We start from the raw sequence: 17,363 nt of genomic DNA, 5'->3' as shown, positions 1-17,363 counted from the left end.
TAGATTAACACAAAAACTGTTACCCAAGCAAACATGAAATCATTCATTCAGTGGTTATGAAAACACACAATAAAGTTACCAATATTTCTGTTTATTTGAACGTGAACATTATTGCTTTTTTTCAAAGTAGACATCTATGTTAAATAGATGACTGTAATTGAGAGAAGAGTTGTGATTGCATATCTACATATAGATGCAGAATTCAGGCTTCTAAGCAAAACTTTCGCGGAAGTTCATATTCCGGCTTGGTGACGCAAGGCTGGCTTCAGCACTAGTTTTGCTTCTTCCATCCCGGAGTTCCCGGGTTCGAACCCGACCGCGGCGGCTGCGTTTTTATGGAGGCAAAACGCTAAGGCGCCCGTGTGTTGTGCGATGTCAGTGCACGTTAAAGATCCCCAGGTGGTCGAAATTATTCCGGAGCCCTCTACTACGACACTTTTCTTCCTTTCTTCTTTCACTCCTTCCTTTATCCCTTCCCCTACGGCGCGGTTCAGGTGTCCAACGATATATGAGACAGATACTGGGCCATTTCCTTTCCTCAAAACCAATTATTATTATTATCCCGACATTCTTCCATCCGTCGGCGCAGTTTTGTTCAAGCCCTTGTCTTCGAAATGAGACTGCAGATGAATTTGTTATTGGAATTAGCCCCACATTTCCTGCTCTTGAATGAAACAACGAACACAGCACGCAAAAAAAACAAAAAACAAAGTAGTCCAAATATATCAGTCGAGTTACTCGATTGAGCGCCTCAATCTGCACACAACAACCTATTCTGTTAATACAAATGTTGTACTACACTTGGCTGGATAAACGCAAAAGCGGTGAATGGCAAAAAAAAAACAGCACTGAACCAACATGCGGCACTTACACTGCAGACGCATGAGGAGTTCGTCGGTTGCCGGGCTAGCCACAGAAGCCTCCTTTTCGGGTCTCTTGGAAAATGTAACATCCTTCAACCATTTCTCGCATGGTTGGAGCGCTGAGGAACACAACATCCTGGCACTGCACGGCGATCAAAGCTGCGCGAACGCAAGCACGCAGCAGTGACGCCCGCACGGCACCATAGCGGCGAGGTCGATGCGGGCAACACAATGGCGGTGGGAGCGCCCGAAAACAGCAGGTTTAGGCGGCGTCGAGTGGTTCAAAGGTTGCTTAGGGCGCGCATCGAGGCACCGTACCTGCTCCTCTCGCCTCGCCTATAGTGCCTAGAATATCCTAGTATATTCTAGGCACTATAACTCACCGCTGCAACGAGCCTCCGCCCCACCACGTGACATTACCACGTGATTAGCCGCTCAGGCGTTGATATAGTGCGTGCCTTGAGAGGCCGGCCATTCGCTCGTCTCATTAGGTGTAACTGAGTTAAACCCCAGCCATTTTTTTTTCTTTTCTTGAACCATATTTCGCGTACTCACCAGAGGGCCCCACATCTTGTTAAAAAAGCGGATTCGTTGCGCCGCTGCACAGAAAATCACGTATCCAAAAATGTGAAAATTGATATGCGTATACAACTGTCTGCAGCCAACAACCTCAATCTGCCACTGGCTAAATGCAGTTAAAACTCAAATAAAAGTTAAATAAAGCTACAAAATAAAATAAAACCAAATGTTCATTCTTAGTGAAAATAAGTGTTGTTGCTCTCTCTGGTTGTGCTCACAATTGTTCGGCAGGAAAAGACGCATTTACTGCCGAGAAAATGGGATTTAACTGGAAAACTCTATTCACCACTCGATTCAAACAAGTGGCGTCAAGACTGAGAAAGACTACTGCTGTGATCACTGTTTGGAAGAGAATGGCAGTTAGTCATGTCAGAATCTGCACACAAAAGGCGTGCACGTGAACTGGTTACTGCAGTTTGCATGGTGGTGACACCTGTGATTTGTTTTTAAGGCGAAAGCCTTTTAGCCTCACAACTTGCCAGCGGGGATGTTCGCAGAAAAGTGTCATACTATAGCTGTCAATCAAACTGATGACATCATCAGTGGTGCAGTATGATGTAGCTATATATATATAGTGCAGTAACTATACTTAGTTAATTAGTAATCAGTAAATTAGTAATAGTAGTGCTTGGTGCAGAGTGTCGCAACTGGGGACTCAGTATACGATAATGCACTGCGCATGCGCGAGGTGCCAACAGGCAATGCACCTGTGCTTCAGCCTGCACTGCATGCGTGTGACGTCATTGAGTGGTGCCACCATTGTTCGAGAGGAGCGCTCCCCAGGCAGTCTTGCCAGACGCCTCCTGAACGTCGATCTCGATGGATGCCACAAACAGTTCTGTAGTCTTTGATCAACATCTTCACCACACATCAGCAACATAAGCAGCAACACCACGCTAAAGGCTTTCGCCTCACCGCTCTTTAGGTCAACAAAGTGCCCCCCTGAATTTTTTCACCTTCTCCAGCTTATAAAAGCTACGTTACCAATACAAACGTAACTTTCTTAAGATTCTCATAACGGAGCTGTCATTCGAATGCGGTAATGTGTTAGTGCTGGTAAACTTCAATTCGCCTTCAGCGTCCCATTAGTTACTGTCTTGTTAACTTACAGCCTCTAACAGTGGCTCTGATATGCTGCAACAACCATCCTTTTTACCATAACAAGACTATATTTAAATATTAATGCATACCTGATGAAACAGATAGCGGAGCTAAAAGAATGAAGGACCTCGAACATTCCATGTTTGAGAAAAACAGGAATTGTTATGAGACACAGGCAATCATTAAAGCAAGAACAGATACCAGATTTCAAGACAGGTGTCAATTTAGATATGAGACAGTCATGAAGTAGTAAATGAGTAGATAATTATTCAGAAAACAGGGTTCATAAGTATATGGATTTTTTTTTTGGAGCCAAGGAGAAATGTGCTAATTGAAATCATTTGTACTAACAGCAGCATAGTTTTAGTCACCGATGATTCTCTCTGGGGACATGGCATTCTGCTGTTACAATGTGTGAAGACACTTGTCTTGATGCCTTGGAGTAGCTGCCACGCCCCAGTATGAATAAATGGTTCCTTTCCACAATATCACCATTATTGAAATAATAAAGCTGCAGGCATATCTAAGCAAAGTAAAACAGGAAAGCACAGTCCGTTCAGCAACTTTTTCTAAGGTTTCATACAATTCTGCAATGTGAATAAATCCAGGTAGTAGCCACCTATATCAGTGTCCATGGCAGTGGTTGACTGCCAACACAGATGATTGCACTGTTATTCCTTAATGTGCACTTCAGAGAATGTGCATAAGTTAATAGTTAGAGCAGGCATTGTTGCAACAAGCTTGGTGCACTATACTGTGCAAATTCTTTGAATTTATTGTAGCTGCTGATGTTCACCTTTTTTGTGAATATGTTTGCATGTGATGCCTTTCCAGTTAATTTTGCACTCTAAAGGTTGATGAAGACAATCACTGTCAAAGGAAAATGGACACCAAATTTTAGATATTTCAAATGATATATTAGACATTAAAATTATAGACATACTACATGCCTCTTGCCTACGACTACTAAATGGTTTATAAGTGAATTTCTTCTTGATGCTGTTTCAGTATCATAAACCGGATGATTGTTGTGATGCATTGAAAGTGTTTAGCTCACGTGAGACAGAAAAATAAATTACAATATAACCGCTGACATGTCCTTTTGTGCTCATTCCAGCTCTTTAAGCAGACTGGCCTAAACGTCGTGAATTAAAACTACCTACATATCAGCTACTATATTACATTTTTTGATGTGTTTCAGACATAGACACTCCCAAGTAATCATAGCATTCGTCTGGTTGATAAAACTGAAACACCCTCAAGGACAAATTAAAATTGAAATTATTCGTGAATACTACAGGGTACACCATGAATTCTGATGCCTAATGCATCATTTGAAAGAAAACATGCAACTAAAATCAGGTGTCTATGGTAAACAGCACATTCTACCGTATGACTGGGAGACGCTACGCAGCCTTGCAAGATAAGAAAGGTGAAAGAAAAGTGGTGGCCCATAGCCAGTATGTATTCAGTGGGTCCCATGGGATCTGCTAACTTCTCAAAGCCAGGCAGATTTAGCGACCCACCTCATGACTCCAGGCTCATCATTGCCTCGGCTCCCTCATTTGTGCCACTTTACCCTCCTTTTATCGAGAAAAGAACACCTCTGGCGCCGCACACTTGCTCTCATCCCTCCGCGTGTGGCTACCCTCACCTGCGGTCTTACCCGTGCAGAGGAGGTTGCGCTTCAGAGGATCCGGGTCGGGGTTGCCCTCACACCTGCCGTCACTCGAAAGTGGCCTGAGTGTCAAGATTTCTTTCCTCGGCCTGGGTGTTTGATATGTAGACACAAGGAAATTGAAGCCGACAGTCACCACTTACTGTGAGACTGCCTAGCTCTCAAGCCTACAAGAATCCGGCAACTGAACGTAGCAGGTCTTTCAGCGAGCAACCCTTCTTCATATATTGCCTGGACGCAGGGACCATACCATCGCTCACTACTAGACTTCATAAAATCAGCTAACCCTTTTCCATTACTTTAATAATTACTGCATCCTTCATCACACCTTTGCCCGTTGATGCCTTGAGGCAATAAATCTCGTTTAAAAAAGAAAGTGGTGGAATCTCCGTCAATACAAGAACTGCAATAAAATCAAATTACATTACAGAGAAAAAAGGCTTGAAACAAATGTATATAATGAAAAGATGCCATAAAAGCATCAGTGGATTTTAAAATAGTACAATAGGTAATGATGTAATTAAAAAAGCAATGCTTTTAAGCATACACTTGTGCATCTACTTTAAAAGGCTGCGAAACACCGCTTGAACGGATGCCGGTTACACTTCAGATGGATTCTTTATGTCACACAGATGCAGACTCAAAAAGAATTACGAGAATCGATGCATAGGAACAGGAGTTATTCAATGAAGAAATTTCAAAACACAAGCAAACAAAATGCTACCCTCAACTCGATTTTCGCGCAGCTTCCCATTTCACTCTCCCAATGATGACACTTAGTTTGACCAATCAAAGCAGCCTATCTGAGCATGTGGCTGAAGTTTACACTCCATGGTTGCCTGCTTGCTGTAACTCATTCATGCCAAGGCTGGCAATGCCGTTTGCATGGTTACAACAACCATGTGAACGCCCAGCTGACCCAGCGATGCTTCATCGTCACGTCGACGGCGTAGAAGGGAACACTGATCAGTGACGTTCCCATACTTATGGATCCTGCGACGGTGTGACAGCCTGCGCAAGATATCAGACACATTTAGCGTAGCCCGTACCGCTACTGCTTACCGCCAACCATCGCCCGTCACTCCTAGTGCGCTGGTTGGTCACGGCGAGCAAGGAGCGCGTGCGGTTGATGGGAACGTGGCGCCACCTGGTGATCCTCCACAAGCTGACAATGCGCACTGCCTGCTAAATGTGAAACGAACGCATCCTTGCTTGGGACCAAAATGAACGCTTAGAGAGTGCAATGGCTCAATCGGATCGATTCCGCAAAGCCGCTCTCAGATACATAAAGAGTAGCCATAAATGTTGAGTGCTAGGTCGTAGGATGTTTAAAGAGAGGTGCAAAGTCCTTTGATGCAAAAAGTAGCCAGAGCCCCTGGTAGTGTATTTTAGTTTTAATTGCTTTACAGTGCTTTTACCTAGGGCAAACTGGTTGGTTTCGTTAATGTAATATAAAACACAAAAACTTGACAGAAAACGTATCTCTAGTTATTAATAAAATTTGCAGTATATTTACTTTGTCCAATCACCAAGCTCCCGCTAAGTGATGCCATATCTGCTGCTAAAACCGCCACTGTATGGTGACCCCGTCAGCGCCACGAATTTGTTTTTGCGAGCTAATAAAAACCGCAGTATACGTGGCACGACCGACTAATAGCATCATTACAACTCATTCTATGCAACCAACAGGCAACACAATGCATTGAAAATGTGTTTCGGGGCCCCTTTAAAGTTCGTGAAATTAATAAACAAAAATCTCCTTAAACACCATTAAAGAGAAATTACATGTTTAATGACCAAACTTCTACCCAGTAGAACTGGAATGGAACATAGTGCTCAAGCTCACTATTCTAATCCTAAACGTTCAGGATTCCTACGGCACTGTGAGTGCAAATAACAGTGCTCGCAGTGCAGCATTTACACAGCTGTGTCGGAGATCCATGCATGCAGTAGGTGTGGCATCAGCATATAATCCAGCTGTGGAATGATCACAATATTGTGCAAAAATAATCGAGGAAAAATGTCCCAACAGCTAGTATTTATTTACTTCAGGGCTACTTTACCCCAAGTACAAAAGCCTGAGGGTGCTTGCCCCCACATGTCTAGATGGACTAAGTTACAAACATAAAAACGCTCTCCAACCTTTCAGCTGCAATGAAATGAGAATGCTCAAGCTGCATTAGCCTCGCGTGACAAGCAGCCTCCGCTCGTCTTCTTCAGGACAGTGTAAATGTCCAAAGCTTCACCTGGAGGAATGCCATAGCCTTCTTTCAGTCCCTGGGGGTTTGAAGGTGTCACACAGTCTATGTCCACCTCCTTTCTGAGCACCGTGTCAACTTCAACACTACTGAAGAATGCCACGCTTTGCGGAAGGTCCCGCATGCCTAGCCTCCAGGCAAAATAGGAACGCGTCAGTAAGTTTGTCACCTGTAGAGCCAAGGCAGCTCTGTACCTGTCCTCAGACGCAACCAGAAAACGCACTTCATCATGAATGCTGACGGCAAAGCGGCCACGAATTGCAAAGTCCTCCATGAGCCACCTCATGGTGACCAGCATGAGGTGAAGGTAGTCCACTGCCGAGCTCTGCACGACCCAATTGATGCGGCTGTTGAAGAAGTTGGTGTTCACAGCAGCGGGCTCCAAGGCACGGCTGATGCAGCAGTCCAGGACAGGAGTCTTTGGAAGCTTTGAGTTAGCGATGGATTCAAGCTTGTTGAACATGTGAGACTCGCTTCCACCAGACCAGATCTTACGGGCACCATGAACATAGACGTTTTGGCCACCAACATTTTCACTAGCATTCACCCTCACACCCTTCGTCTGGGCATACATCATCTTTGCCTTCGACGCAGCCTCCTGGAGAGTCAACCTGTGGTTGAACTGCATAAACAGCCTTTGTGCAAATGGCAACCCAGCACCGTAGATACGGGCATAGTTGATAACCTTCGCCTGATCCCTGCTGATGCCAACAGAATGGGCAATGCGGCTGTGCATGTCTGTGCCCGCTGCCTTGTTGCCTTGGAGGGTCATCCACCCAAAGGCAGTACACCCATGCATGCCCCCAAAGTAGGCGTCTGCAAATACAGAAGCGATCCAGAGTTCTTGCGAGTCTACGTCAGCGCCAACGATGTGGTATCCCTTCGGAGCCTGCACCATGCATTTAAGTTCACTCCCCACACGATCCTTGTATGCATTGCTTGCAGTCAGCCAGGTTGTCTCAACTCCTCTTCTCGTCACTGTGCCAGCTGGAATTATCCGTGGCAAAATGACGCCATAGTCTGCACAGCCATCGGGTTCCAATGTTCTTGGTAGTTCGTCTTTATCGAACCACACTACCATTTGTCCCATGATGCGATCACGAGCGTTCTTCCAATACGAAATCATCTTGCTCAACGACAATACCTGGTTGGCTTCTGGGTTATCACTGGACTGAAGGATGCCGTCAGAAACCTTAGGTAGGAAGTCTTTTGCCAGTGGATTTCCAACCCTTTTATGAGGGCCATCCTTATGTGGGAGCCTGAAAAAATTGCAGCCTTCTATACCAACGTCTGTATCTGCATCTTCCTGGACTCGTGGAGCATTAGCTCTCTCTCCTAAAACACTGCGCCAGAGTTCCTTTGCTCCCTCTTCTGGGATTTTTTCCAGCTTTTTCCACATTGCATCTGTGTCACCACTCTCCAGAGAACACTTTTGATAACCACAAACCTTTAGAAACTCTGGAAAAGGAAACCTAGGCATTTTACAGTCTGTGCCCTCTTCATTGCTAGCAGGTGGAGTAACAACAGACCCATCATTTTGGGTCTTAGGAACCAAGTAGCCCCAGCCATGCTTTTCATCATAATGAACGGGGTAGCCGTCCCACTTCAGTCGAAGTAGCTTAGGCACTGATCGCATTTGTGTGCTTATCAGGTATGGACCAGGAGACCATTCTGGGTTGTCCTCGGGTTTGGCTGGTGGCTTCACACAGAAGTCTCTGTACCAAGCAGGATAGCCAGGCATGAAAGGCTGCACCTTGTACAACAGCTTTGATGTATCAAAGACGTGCTGAACCTTCATCAGCAACTCTTTCTCAGAGGCAACTGGACTGCTGTTCTGCCTGGCTCCCAAAGCCAAAGCTGGCCCTGAAGATGAATCAGAACAGTCCTCCAAGTGTTGCAGGCCATGTCTCGAATTTGGTGGTGTTGTCCTGGAACTAACATGGGGGTTTGTTTCTGGTCCATCGTTGATAGTATCAGACATGTTTGTCAAGCTTTCCCTAGAGGCTGCCTCATTGGTCTTTTTACTTTTCTTTGCAGAAGAACTTTTTGTAGTAACTTTTGGTTCAGCAGGGGCTTTCTTGATCCTGATGCTCTGTACTGACCAGTCAAGGTCCCAGAGCCATGGATCTTTCTTATATGCTTCGTCGTGTAACAGACGGCAAGCTGCATTGGCAATGCTCGTCAACATCTGCTTCAGCTCCTGCTGATAGTCTTCATAAATGGAGTCGGCTTCTTTGAGGTAGCGTTCCCAATTCTGGTTAACCGGTAGATACGCTGTCAGCATCTCCAACATGCCTGCAAATGACACAGGGTGTGGGAAGCGCTCAAAATATAATGGAAGCAGCTTTCCTAGAACAACATGGGTAGCCACCACATCATTGGCACAGTACGTCATGAGCTCTTGAAAATTGTCCGCAATGTTCTGCAGCGTGCCACTCACAAAGGTGTCTCTGGATTCCTTCTTCAGCGTTTTGCCCCCAGAGTAGAGCTTGTACACATCTGCCAGATTGTTGAGGGAACTCAGGTCTTGCCACATTTCAACAGGCGGACCGCGCGTAGCCTCCGATGTCTTCTCCGACTTGCTAGCCATGGATAGAGCTCGCTGGAAACTCGTCAAACCTGAAACACACATGTGGAGGGACAGAGTGTCCAGAAACCTGAGGCGGCTCCCTTCAATCATGTACTGCTCCCTGATGAAGGACCTGTCGAAGCCCACGTTGTGGCCGACAATTATTCTCGCCGGCGACTTTTCCATGCCGGCGTTTCTCTCCAACGGTATGAGGTCGCTCAACTTTACCCGCTCTTTCCACCTGAACCGCTCGCCGACTAACTGCGGGCTGCACCAGGAGAACCAACATTCGCCAGAGGCCGCCGTTGCTAGCGTCGGATAGTGTCCCTCTCTCACGCACACCTCGACATCGAAGACCAGCGACGCCTCGTCAGGGCAGTCGACTGCTATCGCTTGTCTCCCGTCGTTGACGTACTTCGTCCATCCCGGCGCGAAGTTCCAGCGAGACGGCATGCGTGGTAAGGGCGTCGCGCTCAGTTCTTCAGCGGCGCTCTTGTAGTCTTTGGAATAGCGGCGGCCAAGCTCCAGGAAGTGCTCCTCGAGGTTCGAGCCCAGCAGACACGGTAGCTTGAAGTCGACGTCCGGCAGAGGCGCGGTGTCGTGACCCCACAGCTTCTGCTCCTTCAGGTGAAGCACGCTTCTTTCTACGGCGTCGGGGGCGGGTTTGTCGCAGGCGCCACCGAAGACTTGCCGGTGCAACCCAGCCGACAGCATTTGCACTCCAATGGGGTTGAACCGGCGCGCGTTTTCTGTTTCCGCGCTGCCGCTGCAACGATCCGGCAGCGCCGTTTCGGAACTCGAAGCCGCATTTTGGCGCCGGCTTAGAGCGACAGATTTATCGCGAAGGAAAGACAACGGCACACGCAGCTGGGCTAGCATCAGGGGCTGTCACCACTAAAGTTCGTGAAGATCTGTAACCGAAATTCTACCAACCACTTGCGCTTTGTACCCGGCCATGCGTGTTTTGTTTACGTTTGACTAGAGATAGCGTTAACTGAATACTCTATTGAAAAGAAGAATGAATTAGATTGTATTGTAGCGTCACCTATGCGTTGTTCATGTCGTTTGTCTAAAGCTGAAGGCTGAGTTCAGAACTGGTTTAACAATTATTAGTTCTACAACCTCAAACATTACAAATAGGCTCTGCGTAAAGCATCTGTCTTATTCCTTCCATTTTTTTTTTATTTATAATACACCTTTACTTGTAATTTCCACTGATCTCCACTACGGGGCCAGGTTTGACGAGTCACTAAATAAAATTAACTAAATAAATAAATAAATTTTTATTTAGTGACTCTAGGGTCAGTGGTAATGCCACACTGGTCAGTGAAATCAAAACCATCAAAATGCTTCCCATAACTAACAATATTAATTAACCATATTTTATATTGTAACTATAATTTCTTCATTAAAAGTCATTTTAAGCGAAGTGCGAAGGTTTGTGTTTCCACAGGAAAGTTTTATAGCACCGAAACGCTTGCGCTTTACCGTGCTACTGCAAATTAAATTATTCGCCGCTTGATGCACTTCATGTTTTCGCGTGGAAACAGAAATGAAACGAAGAGCGAAAGGTGAAAGCCGCTAAAGCCATTTAATCAAAATAGCTGAGCAGCACTAACCAACAATGAATGCATCTTCTCTGACCTCTACTTTTATCTAGGCAGATAGTTGCGCCATCAAGGAAGAATAATTTACACTGTTTTAAAAAATTTTTACAACAATTTTAGCTCGTTTAGTTTTTTAAAAGCCGTTGATGACGCCGTAGAGTCTATATATTAAACTTTTGTCAATTATTTGTCATTGGCTTAGGCATATTGTTTATGCGGATTCTTGCAGGCGGCAGGATCGGGGGGCTCTGATTCAAACGAATGCCTGCAGGCGCGCAGATGTCGCCACTCCAAAATGAACCCTTCGAACGTAAACATGGCCGATGATGTCCGGCAAGCTGAACCAAATTCGCCTGCAAAAAACATGATGTCAGGTACGTTTGGGCGGTAGTCGCAACGCATGCATTCGAACCGCTATCCTGCAGCTGTATCGGAGGGACCGAGGTCCGATGTTTTGGTGGAAACAATTCGAGGACCGGCTCCCATTGTATTGGCCTCCTAGGCCTTAACTGCTCCTTGCATTCGATCGTTGGATTTGTTCTACCACCTGAGCGATGACTTCCGCCGCTTTTTGCTTTTAATGACTCCTCGTCCTCTCTGTGAATGCTGTCGGTGTATTATTTTCAACTCTCCGAAAGTATATTTACAGCCCTTTTTGTTGGGACGTTGGGGAGTGCAGTGTTGTGTGCGCGCTTGTGGTCTGTATGCGGAAGAGCGCCGGTTCGTTGACAACTTGCTTTTCCGGCTTCGCCTTTCAGACATCAATCACGACGAAGCTATACTTGCTCAAGAGAAGGAAATTGAGCGTGAGGTAAGTGTGTATTTTTGCATGGCCTCTTCAATGCCTTTGTGCGTAGCTGACGTTCCATCGCACGCGCAGGTTTGTCATAGCTTCGCATACCGGTGCGTCGCGTCAGCGTTGCATGGTGTCAGATCTCGGCGTACTTAAACGGTCAGAGCTTGGTTAGAGAGTGTGCTACTCTGTAGTCAGCTGTTAGGTTTGGTTTCTGTCTATTTTTTTCAGGCCGATTCTGTGCTCAAAGCCGCCGACTCCTCGACGTTCAGTTTTCATAATGAAACGTGTACCGAGGAACGCGGGCAGATTTTTATCGCATTTAACGCTAACGGACTCATTTTCGAAGGCTTATAGTGAACATCGAGGTTTTGGGAACCGAATGGAACTCGTAGTCGCTTCGACTACTCTGGCCTGAGCAAATCAAAGCCTGCTGCATATGGGCGTCTCCGTCGTATTTTTCGTTTTATGAGACAGTGTAGGGAACGGCACAAGCCTGTGTACTGATGAGTTCTGCTGCAATGAGATTGCCATGCCGAGGCCAAACACTGTGTGTGCATATTTTTTCCAGAGCCCATTTGTGTGCATTGCCATGGGTGTTGGTTATTAGCCACTTCCTTCATTGTGCGAGTACCATGAACCTTGAACTGTTATCTTTCTTCCACCGTTGTTTATTTTGAAGGTGCTGTGTACGTTCAGAAAAAAGGAATGTGTATTGGGGCAAGCATAGCACCAGTGTTGTGCCAGATATTATTAGCAAAGCTTGACAACACATTGCAAGGCATTCTTTTTGACAAACGTTTGCAGAATTTTTAGATATGTTGGTGATGTCCTGATTCTTTTGAATCTTTCACCCAGAGACTCATTGCATGTGTTTGTAAACCAGATTTTGACAGCTTTTAAAGCCTGCTTGAGTGCCCGTTGGTTTATGTATGAACTACCCACTAACCACTCGATTAGATTCTTAGAGCACCAAATAACATTTTGTGACGATGGCCACGTTTGCTGGCCATGTTCCCAGATTGTAAAGAGAGGGATTGCCATGAACTGCTTCCGTAATGCACTGCAAAAGAGTTGCCACCACAGCACGAAGGCAAGCTTCGATAACCAGTTTGAACGTTTGGAGACGGCCGGTTTTCCGAAAGAGCTTTTGAGGGCGGTGGCACAGACGTTTCAAAAGATTAAGGTTCGAGACGAAGAGGGTTGACCCAATGACAGGTAAAAAGAAAAAATTGAAGTAATGCCTTATGTGCATAAAATATCGCACACCATTAAAAGGGTCACTAGAAGGCAGGACGTCTATGTTGCTCCCTGCAAGCTTTCGCACCTGTGCTCACGTGTTGTGCTCACTTATCGCCTGTCCTGTTCGACGCAGCATGAAAACCGCTGCGTCACTTGTGCCACAGGTGTAGTATACAGGATTCCTGCTGGCCAAACAGGCCGGTATATTAATGAAAGAGCACCACAATTCTCTATCCCCTACTGACGGTGCTAACCTGCCTCGACATTGCCGGGAGTGCGGTTGCTACCCGCTGTTTTTGAAAGTCAGTATTGTTGGCAAAGGCAAGGGAAAAGTCGAGTGCGAAATTCTCGAAGCGTTCCTCATTAGTATGCAAGGGGATGATTGCATCAGCAATCCTTCCATCTCCCTTATGCAGAAGGAACTAAGCTTCCTTTTGCAACGGCGCTAGAGCACGGGTTATCTTTAGAATGTAGATTTTTGATGGCTGAGCTGCGCATGATGTGCCACCTTTTCCTGTGAGACCGTTTCCTTCAATAAAGCACAGTTGCTAGTCCAGTCGTCATGTGTGCCTCGTCTCTTCGCTGTGTTTCGTCCTTTGACTGGTCTTTTTTAATTAACTTGTACCAACTGACCCAGATTTCAACTCTACTGCATAAATTGAAATTTTCATAAATATGCCAGATTAAATGGTATTTAAATGCGTATTAGTAAGGAACATTTTTTTTTTCTCAACGCCTACTGAACTAGAGACCTGCACAAATGGCACTGCTCCAGCACACATGTTCTAGTTCATGCCTTTTGCCGCTAGGGAAGGGCAGCTATGGGAGGCGTGGCGCTACAGTTAACCTGATGAGCAAGATGGCGTTTGTTATTTTACTTCAAGGGTGTAATAGTTTTGTCATTTGTCTACGTTTTGAGTATTCATCATTCATCCATTGCCTAGCAAAGATGCCAGAAAGTCTCACGCATGCATGTGAACAGAATATTCACAGAAATGTCATATTTGCATCGCTCATTACTAGATTTCAAAGTAATAATAAATAGGACAAATGCTCAGGGAGGCAGTGAGAGGAGAGAAATCATTTTTCCTAGCGCATGCACTACAAACTACGTTTTGACGGTGATGATCATGACAGACGAACAGGTCAATCGAGCGCCCCCGACGGCCTAAAAGTTAATGAAAGTTGGCGCACGCAGTCCCATAGGACCCCGCCGTATGTGCAGGTCTCTAGTTCAGTAGGTCTTGGCTTTTCTTTTTTAGAAGCTCTTGCTACTGGTAATGAATTGTGTAGGCAATTTTATAGACGTTAATGTAGTTGCACATGTTCAGCAGCACTTGAACACCCTTACACGCCTTGTAAACATTTTGATCAACAGGGGGCTCCAAACCTGTGTTGGATTACCTGGTCTCTTGGGGGTGTTGTTTTTCAGGAGTGAGTGCAAGCCTATGGGCCCAGGTTTAAATCGTGTCTCGTGAAGCTCTTCAGATTTCATTTTGATGAAAACTACATTCTATAGCATTACAGGTAGCTAAGTGATATCTTCAAGAATATTTCGCAAATATTTTTGTGCCGCAACAAGATTTCTTCTTTGAACACATATGCCCGAGATGTTTTCAGACTGTAGTGGTGCCTTAGTGGGAAAAAAACTTCACGCTCTAAAGTGAAAGTAAAAGGATTATTGTGTTTTAAACCAGCATGGTTTCTTCATCAAACACATTTCATTAAATGAGCGTTCAAAAGAGTGCACCAAATGTCAGAGAGACAGCTGAAAATTAATGCTGCTTATCTCTGCATATGTTTCACAGGCTGTGTAAATCCGGACAACCAAGATAAAGATTTTGGAGCTCTTTAAATGCAATCAGTTGCTCATTTTAGCTAATACTCCTCGCACTGACCGTTGCTAGATGTCATCTTTGAAAGAGATTTGAAGTTGAACGACCTGGCAATGCGATCAAATGTTAATTGAATAATGGGGTTTTTAGATTTAGTGACGCTGATAAGGTTAGCAGATGTGAAACAGCAGTTAGAATCTGCAGAGAGTCAGGGTTACAAGCAGTGTTCTGTTTTTGTGCCCCTTGGGTCGCAAGGTTGTGCAGTTTTTATCTGATCAGTCTTGGTCTATTGTCCCACTTGTTTCACGGCTTCCTTTTTCCTTTTTGTTAATTAGGAACAAAAGACCTGAGTGCCTTAAACACTAAATACTAAAGTTTGTGCAGAGCAGGAGATGCAGTCACACGTGGTGCACTTTGCTGTCACTGTGCGATGATCAGTGTGCATCGACTTGCTGACTTTCTTTTTGTGAAACCAAACTGGACAATAAACTCAACATGTACAGTACACGTTGTGTGGCATATGAACCAAGGAACTCACACGCGGATAATCTAGTCTGGAGAAAATGTTACTTATTTCGCACGAAACGCTACCACAGAATGGAAAAGGCCAATTCAGCAGTGAGAAGGGGTAATTGATGTGTTGTGGGTGTGAAAAATGAGATCCATGCAAGGGGACGGAGTGCCGAAAAAAACTCCAGTCCGTAATCAGCGCAGCATTCTTTCCGGCTTTCCGCAGCAGCACCTCGCGGAAAGCCGACGAAACGCGACCACATGTTCCCTTTAACAGTGGACCATACTGTACACGTTACACACTACTTTATGGTAGTTGTGAGTTTAGCCAAAACTTCTTTGTGAATAATGTGGAGACAGTGACAGTCAACCACATTTTACACGTGTGTACAAAACTTGAGCTCCAAAAGAAACATTTCACTTTGTTTCAATGAACATATTTGTCTCCATCTTAGAATAATAGTGGATTTGGCTTGTGCATTTATGTTCCTAAAGGAAGAAAATCGTTGAACATGTTAATTTCAACCTTGTGTTTGGGACTTGCTAGCCTTAGCCGCTTGTGCGCATCGCCCCAAAACACACAACTTGCAGAAGCCATTGCTGTACTCTTGTAGCATCTGTCTGGTGCACAGGCACAGAAAGCTGCTCCTGTGCACAGAGCATTTTGCGATTACTTAGGTGCATGCTTGAATCTGTGTGGCATTTAGTTGTCGCAAGTGGGATCATTTGGCTACTGTATAGTCGGATGCAACTCGACAACGTAGTGGCAGATGCCCCTTAAAAGAGGCCCCCTCCAGGCAGTGGCATTGGCCATTCGTCATGTCACGGTTGATTCACTACAGTGACATCGGACGTGGCTGGCAGGCACCTCCGTGAAGTGTGATTAACTGCGACGTCTTGAGAATTTTTGAACGTCATTGGCTTGAGGGAAGCTGAAGCAGTTTTCAAATTGCATGGAACGCTTTGGTTGGGTAAAGGGGACATTGGAGATCATGTGTGTAAATTTTTTCTCGATTCTGTCCGCCAAAAGAGCTGCAATCGCTTTTTAAAAACCCGCCGCCGACATGCCCTCGTCGCTTTCGGAAGTGCCAGGCGGGGGAATAGCAAAGAACTGGCGGAAGTGACGCTATTCTCGGAGAGTTGGCTGGTCGTCCTGTTTTGCTTGCTCCGCTGCGGCCCGCGCTTTGGTGAACAACGCTATCTACTGCCAATGCCGTTTGCTTTGTCTAGTTCGGCCGTTTTGTGTAATGCTTGAAGCCTGTGTATAAACCAGTTTCGGCATGGAACTTCTTTCGAACAGCGTTCAGCACACAGCTTAGTAGAATTCGTCGTTTGGTGTCCTCCAGCCTCTTCCACGTTAACCAGGCAAACTGGCAGTATACAGCATACCGAAAATCCCTGTGCAAAATATGTTTATCGCATCAGTATTTCTGTTTTCGTTACATTAATTTCATACCTGTTTGTAAACTTTTTGCCTTTTCCAGCTGGTTCACATCCATGCTGAGCTAAAGCCACTTCCAGCACTGACTTTGTGAGGCACACAGTCTTCAACTCTTTCGATCTCGTTACGCAGCATGCGCCTTTTTGCTTTTACCTCTGATTCCTTGCACTTCCTGACGGCACAAGCAATCCTTTTGACTTTCATCAGGGTGCAGCACACGCAGCAGCACCTAATTGAACAGAAAACTGGTATCAACCTAGTATACTTGAGCAATGCAAGCATTTGCATTAATGAACAGCTGGTCATGGCTGACGATCGACAGTGGCGCAAGAATTCATGCAAATTTGTCCTTGAGTCCAAACGCCAAAGTCTTCGAGCCGCGGTGCGCATATATCTGCCACAAGTAATTCTGCTGGTTATCTCAATACGCAACAGCAGCAACTGTATATATCTCGCAGCGTACTAGTTTTGATGAGCAGCATTGCGAGCTCCAAAACCCAGCCATAATTATTGTTCAAAAGCGTGTTCAGCATGCAAAAAAAAAAAAAATTGCACGGGGTTAAGTTCAGAAGTTTCGGGGTTGAAGCGTAGCTTGAACATGCGACAGAAGGAATAGCGCACACAAAAGCTTCCTCCGTCGTCTCAGCTCTTCGTGCTGCAGTATAGCAGTGAACCCACACCAACTCATCTAGTTTGGCACTCTTTTCTAGTTCTAAAAGGCCTTCAGGTGTAATTAGCCTCGTCACTATAAATAAATGAACAAACAAATACTTTACCTCGTGCGACTTCTGTAAGCGATTTGAATTCGATCATGTTTACAGGCGTTACAAACAGTTGGTTGTCTGGCTTTTATGCAGCAGCGAGTACACAACGTTTCGATGCGATTT

General features: G+C 45.4%; 2 protein-coding genes across 4 annotated transcripts in view; one reads left to right on the top strand and one right to left on the bottom strand.

Annotated features, from left to right (window-relative positions):
* Positions 1-6,248: 6,248 nt before the first annotated feature.
* Positions 6,249-10,014, bottom strand: PolG1 (DNA polymerase gamma, catalytic subunit tam). The gene has a single exon (XM_077665437.1). The coding sequence runs from the start codon at positions 9,925-9,927 to the stop codon at positions 6,391-6,393; it is 3,537 nt and encodes a 1,178-aa protein (XP_077521563.1). The 5' UTR covers positions 9,928-10,014; the 3' UTR covers positions 6,249-6,390.
* Positions 10,015-10,871: 857 nt separating this feature from the next.
* LOC144132783 (ubiquitin thioesterase OTUB1) overlaps positions 10,872-17,363 on the top strand; it is a 38,029-nt gene continuing 31,537 nt past the window's right edge. For 2 of the 3 annotated variants that reach the window (XM_077665436.1, XM_077665434.1), the window contains exons 1-2: positions 10,872-11,029; positions 11,414-11,466. In XM_077665436.1, the coding sequence (XP_077521562.1) occupies positions 10,951-11,029; positions 11,414-11,466 (132 nt within the window). In that variant the 5' untranslated portion in view covers positions 10,872-10,950. The remainder of the gene's footprint in view (positions 11,030-11,413; positions 11,467-17,363) is intronic. The other variant, XR_013314933.1, reaches the window with a different exon arrangement.

Source organism: Amblyomma americanum, chromosome 5 (genome assembly GCF_052857255.1).
Source record: "Amblyomma americanum isolate KBUSLIRL-KWMA chromosome 5, ASM5285725v1, whole genome shotgun sequence".
NCBI lineage: Eukaryota > Metazoa > Arthropoda > Arachnida > Ixodida > Ixodidae > Amblyomma > Amblyomma americanum.
The sequence above is the reverse complement of the archived record's forward strand: the minus strand, read 5'-3'. Positions and strand labels throughout refer to the sequence as shown.